This window comes from Camelus ferus, chromosome 5 (assembly GCF_009834535.1).
Source record: "Camelus ferus isolate YT-003-E chromosome 5, BCGSAC_Cfer_1.0, whole genome shotgun sequence".
Lineage (NCBI taxonomy): Eukaryota > Metazoa > Chordata > Mammalia > Artiodactyla > Camelidae > Camelus > Camelus ferus.
Window position 1 is genome coordinate 89,736,774 of NC_045700.1, and position 11,127 is coordinate 89,747,900.

Here is an 11,127-nt window from a genome sequence, read left to right on the forward strand (position 1 = left end):
TGGCAGCTGTTTAAGGAGTTGTTCCTCCCTCTACATCAGTGTAATATAGGCAGGTTCCCCTGTGGTCCTCAGAGGGAAGTGGCCCTACTCCAGGAGCTTCTTCATATCTGAGGGCCAGGATATCCTGCTCTCCTCAACTGGATGGAGTCAGTGTTTTCTGAAGCCAAGGAGGCTAGAGAGGATTGCATAGGATACTAGCTTCCAGGGCCAATACCTCTTCACAGGGCAGGGGATTTTTTTTTTCTTTCAAATCAATAGACTTTGACCAAATTCTGAATTCTTGGGCTGCTTATATAAGGAGAAAGGCTTTCTGCCACTTCAGAATTACCAGCATGAAAAGGAAGATTGACTGCCATTTTCAGGACCTTGGTAATGGAAATGAAGCAAGTCTTTCATTCCTGCTGTTTCTCATGAACACAGGGAGCAATTTTGAGGACCAGTGGTACTTTAAAAATATATTTTAATTTGTACTGTCTTTTTTGCAGCCATATTGGCATTTATTTATCCCCATATTTATTTTACCAGCAAATTTGTATTCCCTGTACCAAACTTCAATCTTTATTTCTATGGCCAAAGAAATTTTTTAAATTACCAGTCGTCCTTGTCTAGATAATCAAACTGAAATGAGCCATTTTCAGTATTTCCTTGGTTTCTGTGATAGAAAACAAACACCAGTAAATCTATAAACCTTCACATACTTAAATAATAACTTTTGAGCCTCCATAAGACTAAATACTGGGCTTCTTACTTTAAAGGTGGAGATTTTGTGATTCAGATTGATGTGAAGCCTGTCTGAGCTTTTGAATTCTTCCTGTAAATTCTTTATAAATCCTAAGTAGAATAGATTTGTTTTGCTGCACATTGGGTTATTTTTGATTTACTACGATGATACGTTATTTATCTAGAGATCAGTTATCTGAAAACTTCAAGTTTCTAGATCATAACCAGGAACCCAGAAAGGAATTAACAAAAGCAAGTAATCCATGGGAAAGTAGCTCTATTCGTGCAGTTTTCCTTACCTCAGGCCTCACTCCATGTCTCTTCAGGCTCAGGTCCAACGTGCTTTGCACGTATTCCTGCTTTTATTTCTCACTACACTCTCATATGATGTAGGTACCATTACCCACTCCCATTGTACAGACAATGAAACTGAGGCACGGAAGTTAAATAACATGTTCTAGGTTACAGAGCTCACAGGAGTAGGGAGCCAGGATTTGAACCCAGGCAGGCTGTTGCCAGGAGCCAGGCTCTCCACCACTCTGCTTCTGCATCTGTCCATGAGCACTGCAGCTTGGTCCCTGTTCCCATTAGGTTATACCACCTGCACACTAGACCTTGACTAGAAGTTGGCACACTGACAATGTGAAGAGGTGACTGCTGGTTTCAGAAAAAGAGAAATCTAGTACAAGCAGGAACAATTTTAAAATTCCATAGACCTCAGTAAGCACAGACTTAGCTGAAGGCATAGACTTTTTTTAGTTTAATTGATGTCATTAGTAATGTTGAAGAATCACTAAAAAAAGCTTAGAGTATCTTCAGGATGCTTTGCTTAAGAAGGAACAGAAAAGTATTTGTTTTTATAAACTTTTCTGAACAGACAAGATAAATGTGATGAATTTGGTGTGTCTAGGGGTAAGTGATGGAAAACATTGGACATGATGAAACCCTTCGTCCTGTGAAGTTCAGATAAATAAAACTTAAAAATAGTAAAAATTTTTTAAAATTAAGCAAAGGTTTATAGTTATTCAGTAACTTATCTTCTGATCACTTTTCTTGGATAGTTTCTTTTTAGTGAGATAACACAAATGCATGCTTACAGAATAGGTTCTGACAGTCTCAGATTCTGGGCAAAATGTGCCTTGAATGTCCTCTCTTCAGGGAGCAGTGTCAGACTCACCATGGTTTTAAACTCCAAAAGAAAAGGTAGGTGTTCAAGTAGTAAACAGTAGGCACTCGTTAGCTTTTAGGTTATAATTCAGTACAGTTCATCAGTCTTTTGAGTGCCTCCTAATACTCCATGCTTAATAATGATGATTATTAAGTGAATTGTTTGTAAAACTTTCGTTTTTACTTCAAATCTGAATGCTAATGTTCAAATGTTTTCTCAGCTTCTCGGTGAACTTCTATTAGACAGACACAACTTCACAATTATGACGAAATACATCAGTAAACCTGAGAACCTCAAATTAATGATGAACCTTCTACGAGACAAAAGCCGGAACATCCAGTTTGAGGCCTTTCACGTTTTTAAGGTAGAGAAGTAAAACCAGAAACATTGTTTTCCTCTAGAGTTGTTCATCTTATTTCATTTACAAATTACTGAAGTTTTACTAGCCTCGTTTTGGTAATCTAAGTCACCCACTTGAGTTCAGTTTTCATATTTGTGTGGTACAACATTTTAAACAAAAATAGACCCAGAAATAGGGTATATACCATTTAGATTTGGGAATAAGAAAAGTTTATTTGCAGAGGAGTGTCATTTATCTTTGGCATAGAAAATTATTAATCACAAAATAAAGGGTAATCCACGTCTTAATGCTTTCCATGAAAAGTTTTTGTTCTTAAAATCCATTCTGATCTCCTGTGCCCAGACATAATTTCTGCTCATTTTATTCTAAAATCAAAGTCTAAATTTATAAATACCAACTGAGTTTCAGAGCATGAATGAACATCAGTCCTTTTTGTGCTGAAACATGTAATTCTCTCTCTCTTTTTTTAAATTGTAAGATAAGGGCTTCAAAAGGAAGAACCTCTGAGCTCATCATCCTGACTTCACCACGCGCCCAGGGAAGCCCTGGCTTGTGCACTGCACGTGCTCTGCCACCTGCAAGGTGGATGTCTCCGTGTTGTCCTTTCCCTGTGGCTGATGTGTATTCTTTCTGCAGGTGTTTGTGGCCAATCCTAACAAGACGCAGCCCATCCTCGACATCCTCCTCAAGAACCAGACCAAACTCATAGAGTTCCTCAGCAAGTTCCAGAATGACAGGACCGAGGACGAGCAGTTTAATGATGAGAAGACCTATTTAGTTAAACAGATCAGGGATTTGAAGAGACCAGCTCAGCAAGAAGCCTAATTTCCAATAAACATCTAAAATGTTAAATCCAAATTCAGCATCTGCTGTTAGCTATTCAGCATCAGGCACTGTTATCGATTCATGAGGAACATTACTGCTAATCTGCTGTTAAGTGAACGGTTTTCATTTTACCTTTTTTGTTGTTTTTTAGTCCAAGTTGGAGAACGTAGCTGCTGCTTTCTTGCACACTAGAGCACACGTGGACTTTCTCTTGATCTTGGTGTCATTTCAGAATTCAAAGACTCCGTTGGCTGTAGGAGTTCTGAACACGGCTAGGTTCATGAAGGCAAATGGATAGATGATAGTGTGTTTTAGGGAAGGAGGGCATTGATATTATCAGAGTAAACCTGCCTGTTTGCATTTATCTTTGTTAAGGATCTGAGCGCAGATTCTTGGTCAGATTGTATGCCTTCACTAATGGAAGATCGTGCAGAGCTTTATTTGAAATCATAGGGGAACTATATCCAAGATGTGAGCTTTCTGGGTGAATAAAGTTGACACATGAATAAATTGATATTGAAACTTAGCAACTTCTCAGAAGTGTGGAGCTTCATAAGGTCATAAGGAAAATGTATATATGCTTTTCACAGCTTTCTAGAATTTTTTGACAGTTGATTTTCTTGAGACTCGTAAACCTGGATATGTTGAAGGGTATTGTTAATTTTACTTTTTGAAGGTATTTTAAAACAGTAGAGCTAGCAACGACACCTCGCATTTCATTTCAATGATGCTTACAAGTTTCTTTTGTATATAATTCTTAGAATGCTCATTTCTTTTAAATGATTTAATTTGTACAGCAGAGGAATGTTATTGTATTAGTATGTAACTATTACCTAATATTGAGTTTTTGCAAAAAATGAATGCTCATATGTAATTGAAATACTTCAAATCACACGAAAATGCTGATTTAACATTTAAGTATCACAGCATTAAAAGAAAAAGTAGTAAACCAATCCTTTATATTCAGTTATCTAATGGGGTGCCATCAATAGGCTACAGTACAGACCTGGAACTCAGTCAGCTACACTTTCCTGCATAATATTGGCCTTATTCATTTAAATGAGTCATGAGCTCGCCAGATCTATGAATGATCCTGATTATGCTAAATTAACGCTGATTCTTTGTGTGTGTGGGAGTACCTCTGTAGAGCACCTTTTCTTTCTTAGAGTAAGTAATCCAGTACAATAGTTGTGAAACTGAATAATTAAAACTTTGGCTTCTCTTAGGAAAAGAAGAGTTCCTAGTCATAGGTGTCCTATGGGGAAATTTATTTTTTTTAATGTTCTGTTCCTTAATGCTGCAAATTACCAGTATTTATAAAGTAACTGATTTTGCACCACCTTTTTGTTACTGTGACCACGGCAGAACAGCGTCTCCTAGAATATATCTGTGTAAAGTTAGAATGGTATTTGTTCATCTTAGTGATATGAAGATCACAACTAACAACTTACGAATCAGAGTCTGCCAGTTCGAATTCAGCATGGCTGTAGCTGATTAAGAAATTTATATAATTATTCTTTGCTAGCCTCTCTTACTAATTGAAATTATCAGCCAGTAAAATGAGACTCCCAATTGATGTTTCAGCAGACTTTAAGATCTTCTAGGAGCACCAGTTAGGAAAATACCTCCAGAAAATACAGATGTGTTTTATTCTATTTCATTCAAATGGCAGTCTACATTATAATTGGTTTTTCTGAGGCTGTCTTTACCCAAATCTGTGTAAAATAATTCATGTTCTTCTGTTGGAAGTAGAGAGTGATCCAAGCTCTCTGAAGTGGAAATATCCAAGAGTTTAGAAAGGCAGACTAGGCCGTGATGCATCGTTCTGCTTCTCGTGGTCCAGTGCTGGGTACCTGGATTCAGTGCAAGAACAGTAATTACCCCAAGTAGAAGGAAGGTTTCCTTGCCAAGCTGGTTCTTAGAACTTGAAACAACAAAACAGCTTCCACTTCGGCAGTGCCGTCGCAGCACTGGAGCCTTGGTGTGGATGACATGAGGGGTGCAGCGTGTCAAAGACAACACTGAGGTGTTACTGTCGCATTGGAATCTGGGGATAGTTGAGACTTTGGGGGGTTTTGTTGTTTTTAAACAAAAATGTGAAAACATTCAAGTTGAAAAGTTGCATTTGAAGTTATCATTTAATATATTCATATTACCAAAACTATTATACTGGAAGTGGTTTCTTTTGTGTTATCCAGGTTTAATTTTACATAAGTCAGTTACTCAATGTGACTTTTAACCCTTAAAAAAAAAAAAGGTGGAGATGTATACAGTTGTTAACAATGCCATGGAAGCATTTCCTTTCTCCTGAGGAAAAGTAAATTTCTTATCAGAATATCTGGCTGGCCCTGTAATTTAAATTAAAATAAAATTTTGGAGAAACAGCATTGTTGGTTTTTCGTTTTTCTAATGTCTTATAGATAACAGCATTTGTGTCTCTGTGAACAGCCCCATCAGGAGACGCACAAGCACAAACTTTTGTCACACACTGTAGCCGGTTTATTACATATGTCTCTCAATCTTTTTTTCCTATTCAACATTTTATTTTTGGTGTCAAAAATGTGGTTTTCATTTACCTTATAGGGCTCATGGTTCCCTGGCCCTACTTTCCACAGTTAATTATTATTAAACCTTTTACTACCATCACTTTTTAAACCATAGCCTTTGGGGAGATGCAAGGTAAAACTAAGCGCGTGGCAGGAGTACTTGCAAGTTACTGGAGTGAAATTACTAGGAAGGTAAAAGAACTATGGGAGCACAGTGTTAAAGGGCACCTGGAAGGAAGTCTGCCCTCCAGGCCACCTGCTAGCACGGGCACACAACGCTGTCCTCGAGGACCCTTGTCAGCAAATGGGATCTCCACTCTCCGGGACATGCTGTTGCCAAAAGCACTTACCTGAACTCAATTAACATTTTACTCGTCATCATCTCTTCTAGGTAGTTCAGCCCGCACGTGTGTCGTGCTTCTCCAAAATGACGCGGGAACGGGTGATGCGGCCGTTCCTCCTGAAGGTGAGCACAGGAGCCCCGCGTCACACAGGAGGGTGGCCACACCGCGGGCTGGATTCGGCCCTTGAGCGAGTTCTGCTTCCTCCCACAGCCCGCACACCCGGAGCTGAAGTTACCCGGCTTCTTCCTTCCTCCCTCCCTCATGTGTAAGGATCAAACAGATGGCAGCTGCGGAAGCTCGAGGAGGGCTGCCGTGCTCGCCAGCGTGCTGGTTCTGGAAGCCAGAGCCACCGGGGCAGCAAGTCACCCTCGTGGGCCTTCGCCCAGCGCGCCCCCCGGGGACCAGAGGCGGGCGTCCGGCCACTCCTGTGTCCTCCCCGCGCCGCACGGCCCTCTCTCTGACCACGTGGCCTCCAGGAAGCAGGAGGACGAGGGGAGTCGTTCCCCGCCACTGCCTCCAAGCCCTCACGGCCAGCCCCGACTCCGACCCACGGAAAGACCGCCCGCACGCGCCCTCTGCTCCCGCCCAGCGGCGACGTCAGCTTCCGGTGTCCGCCTGCACTTCCGGTCCGCGCACAGCCCCAGACGGGTAACGTGACGAGAGCCTTGGAGCCTCTGGCCCGGGTTTCCAGCCCCCGGCGTTCATGCCGCCTGCGGACCCGGCCCTCGCTGCGCCGGCCGCTCCGGCTGACCCCTGCATGAGCTCTCGGTGACCCGCGAGGTTGTGATGTACAGGCTCCTGCGTGTCCGTCCGGTGGGGACCCCGCCCTGGGTCCCCAAGCCTGGTGACCACCAGGTGTCTGCGCAGGAGGTCGTGTGCTCCGAGATTGTGAGACACCGTTTTCTAGGTAGCCCTTTAGGAAAACCGACACGAGATTTGGGGAAAGATTTCTATTTTTCACCATCCTCCACAAGATGAGCCTTAGCTCATCTTGAACTGCTGTTCCTTGGTGATACATTTGTATCACCTGCAAACGTGGCGTTCCGTGCTAACAACCTGGTTCTGTTCTGTTTTTCAGGGAGCTAGGTCCTCCATTCATTGGAGATTAAAACGCTTACAAAGGTGGCTGGCGGGCCCGGGGAAGCTTGCAGACAAGGCCGCTGTCCATCTGGCTCCTTCTTCCTCCCTGCTGCCCCGCACACTCCCCTCCACACCCCCAGACTTCGCTGCTCCCTTCCTTACAGTCTCCCCTGTGCAGAGAAGGCGACCACCGTCCCAGAGGCGTCGCTCCTAACCTGACAGTGCTCTGTCCTGCCCCGCTCATCCCTGGACCTCATTCCCTGGGGCTGAATAGGTGGCGTGGGCAGGTGGACCCCCGTCACACGAACACAGTAAGAGGACCTGGCAGTGCCTCACCCCAGCCCCTTGGCACCTACTTCTGCTCTCGGGAAGCTGCTTGTTGTGGCCCAAGGTACCAGAAGTGCAGTAGTTGATGCCCCAGAAGCTGCCCTTTCCCAGCGTCCTGGCCCCTCAGCCCGGGAGGTGCTCCTAGCAGGACTCAGCTCGAAGCCATCACATTAATGGTTTGCTGACACATTTTACTGGATTCTTTCCCTCCCCTGACTCAAGTCCCACTCTGTACTGGGGTTTCCGGGGACTGAGTTACAAATAAATAACATTTGAACCCTGATCCCAGGCTGTACTTCCAGGGCAACCCCAATTAAGACAGGCTTGCCTTGTTCCTTGTAACCCAGGGGCATGAACCGCCACGCCTGCCGGCTGCCAGGTGAGGGGCCTCCCTCAGAAGCGGAGGCCTGGTATGGCAGAGCGGTGCTGCCTGCCCTCGGGAAGCACCCATCCTGCCCCTCTGGCCTCAGTATTTAGGAGAAACTGGCCCGGCCTCTGGTGACCATAGCTGTTCCTGCCTGAGGAGGCTGTCCAGAGGCCCAGACCAGGCCCCGACGTCCAGTGAGCTGAAACCTCCACACCCTTATCTTTCTAAAGCAGCTGGACAGGCACACCCACTGCTCTAAAACTGTTCTTCATGATCATCTAGACCTGCTAGTGAAACTTGAAAACTCCCAATTCCCTCATGCTCTGCCCCCTTCCAAAAAATTGAAAAGTATTGTTTAACCCTACAAAATAATTGCACAACTGGAAATTGGGGCCAAAGTTAGGAAATGCCTAATTCTAAATTAGAATTGAGATGGGGATCAGTGGGGAAGGGGCCAGGGTGGAGTCATCTCTGGGCTCAGGGTCCCTGGCAGCCTGAGGGGCCCTCTGCCAGCAGGCCTCCTTCAGCTTTTCCTGCATTCAACCTTTTAATTTAAAAATCCACTAGGTGGCAGTAGAGCTCCTTGTTTGTAGCGGCTGAGCCTGGGGAATGGGCATTGGGAGAGCAAATCCAGCCCAGTAGAAGTGAAAGGACCCAGAGACACTGTGGGTGTTGTGTGTCCCATCGGCCCCCGGCTTCCTTTTTGAGCCAGAAGGAGAAGATAGTCAAGAGAGGCTTTTAAAAAAAGAGACAGAGAGAGGGACAGATAGGTGATGCAAAGTATGATAAAAATACTAAAGTGTGAAGGGTAGAATTTAAATGATGCTTATATGGTTGCTTTGTTTTTTAAGAAACTTTAGATTTTAGAAGAGTTTTAGTTTTACAGAAAAAATTGCAAAGATAGTACACAGAGTTCCCATATACCCCCGCACCCAGTTTCTCCTATTATTAACATCTTAAATTAGTATGGGATTTTCAACACAATTTATGAACCAATACTTATGTATTATTATTAAGTCCATACTTTAAGCAGATGTCCTTAGTTTGCCCCTGATGTCCTTTTTCTGTGCCAGGAGCCCACATGACATTTAGTCTTCATGTCTCCGTAGGCTCCTATTGCCTGTGTTGTCTCTCAGACTTTCCTTGTTTTTGATGACAGTTTGGAGGAGGACTGGTCAATTTGTAGACTCTAACATAGTTGGGATTTGTCTGATGTTTCCCACATGATTCGAATGAGATTATGGGTTTAAAGGAAGAAGGCCACACAAGTAAAGTGCCATCCTGGTCACATCGTATCAAGGACACACACTGTCACCGGGACTTAGCCTAGGTGATGTTGACCCTAATCATCTGGCTGAAGTCGCGTTGTCAGGTTTCTCCACTGTAAAGCTGCTCTCTCATCTTCCCTCTTTCAGTTCTGTCCTCTTAGGAAGGAGCTACTATGAGCAGCCTACACTCATCTCCTTAGGAGTGAGTACCCACATATATTAACTTGGAAATTTTCTGCATGGGAGCCTTGTCTCTCCTCCCCCATTACATTGTTTCCCCCTGTAAAATCCTTTCCATTTTCTGTATGCTTGAAATGTTTCATGATAAAATTGTGGAAACAAAGTAAGTGATCCCAAAAATGGCTGGGGGTGGGATATACACTGAGCACGTATGTCTGAATGCAAGGCGAAAGGCCGCTTGGGTTTTCAGGACGTGAGGGGACAGAGCAGCGCACACAGCATCTTCGCCGCTGCACGTGGATGTCCAACAACCCCTGATCTGCCAGGTCCAAACCGGAACTCCTGCAGCTCCCCCCCACCCCCACTCCAGGCCCAGGGCTCTGGTGACTTAGTCAACAATCATCCTTGATGCCTTGCCTGGTCTCCTACCTCCTCCTTCCATTCTATTAACAGCAAATTGTTTGTTCTGCCTCAAAATGCTTTAGTCTCAAGGTTTCGAGTCAAACACCCTTGAAATGATTATAACCAGCCTTCTAAAATCATAAGAAAGCTCTTTCCCTTCTTAGGAAACAGACTTCAATTGTGTGATGATGCAATACAGAATAAGCATCGATTGAATTTATTTTTGTGGTAACTGGTAGCTAAATATTTGCTAACCATCTATAAGTCTTCCTAAATCACCCATGTCAACAGATTCTTTCAAGGTTCTTCGTTAACTGCCAACAATCCTCATTAATATTGACTTGAGTGGTCACCAAGCATTTTACAAAGGCTAACTCACTTAATCTTCACAACACTCAGATGAATCAGCCCTCCATTACCCTGATTTTACAGATGAGGAAACAGAAGCACAGAGAGGTTAAGCCACTCAGCCAAGGTCACTCAGCAGCAGGTAGCAGAGCCAGAAGTGAACTCAGAAGGCGGCATCTCTTTTCTTCAGTCCTACACACAGCAACCTCTTCCAAGTGCCTACATTCCTCCAAAACCGTTAAGAGCAGATAATTGAGGCCAAATAAGCCTGGCAAAGGGGGTCTCTGAATCTTACCCACTCTGACTGTTTACATTAAATGCCCAGATGAGGCCATTCGTCTGGCACCCTCCTCACAGGTTCCCGGAACTCTGAGGCACGGCTCAGAGCAGTGTTTCGCAAACGGTGACGTATATGCCACTTAAGGGGGAAGGGGGGGCGTAGTTCTTGACAAAAAGCTGATTCTGATCAGTGTGTCTAGGGTGGTGCCTAAGATCCTGTTTTTCTAACAAGATCCCAGAACCACCCCTGGAGGAGCAAGAGAGGGCAAGTGTCACAAGCTGCAGGTGCCAAGAACCTAGTAGGCTACCCAGCTCCTGGGGCTGCCTGCAGAAACAGCTCCAGTGAGGCCTGGCCAGGCAAATGGGCAAAGAGGAGCACCACCCACAAGTGTTCACGCTGGAGGTGAACTGGCCTCTCCAGGAGGAGGGCAGGCAGGAGACTGGGGGCAGCAGGGATGGTGGGTCTCGGAGAGCTCACTGAGGCCGCCCTTGAAGGCCATGGCCACCAGAGAGGCCTGAGGGGCTGAGCCACAGTGCAGACCAGCCTCAGAGGTCAGGCCTGGACCTAGCACCCGGAGGGGGTCTACAGGGCCACCGAGAGAGGGCACAGGGCTGGGCCGAGCTGGGCTGACAAGTGATGCTGGGCACCCACCGTGTGTGGTCCATCCCTCACTGGGGAGTCAGATTTATCTGTTTATGCATTTGCCCCCTCAGACTGGGAGCTTCTCAGGATCAGGAATTGGGGGTTGTCACTCACTTTTATGTCCTCAGCCCTCACTGGAGGCTCAGCAGAGAGCTACGTACCAGGGCAGCCACAACTGCACACTTCTAGGGGGCGCCGTTCACTTTCAGACTGTCTCCATGGTTGTCTGTTTCACTTGATGGTTCTCAGGCAGATGGCAGTGAAACATC

General features: G+C 45.0%; 1 protein-coding gene across 1 annotated transcript in view; it reads left to right on the plus strand.

Annotated features, from left to right (window-relative positions):
* Positions 1–5,461, plus strand: part of CAB39 (calcium binding protein 39) — an 85,527-nt gene extending 80,066 nt beyond the window's left edge. The window contains exons 8-9 of the mRNA XM_032480456.1: positions 2,109–2,252; positions 2,886–5,461. Of these exons, the coding sequence (XP_032336347.1) occupies positions 2,109–2,252; positions 2,886–3,074 (333 nt within the window). The 3' untranslated portion in view covers positions 3,075–5,461. The remainder of the gene's footprint in view (positions 1–2,108; positions 2,253–2,885) is intronic.
* Positions 5,462–11,127: the final 5,666 nt, after the last annotated feature.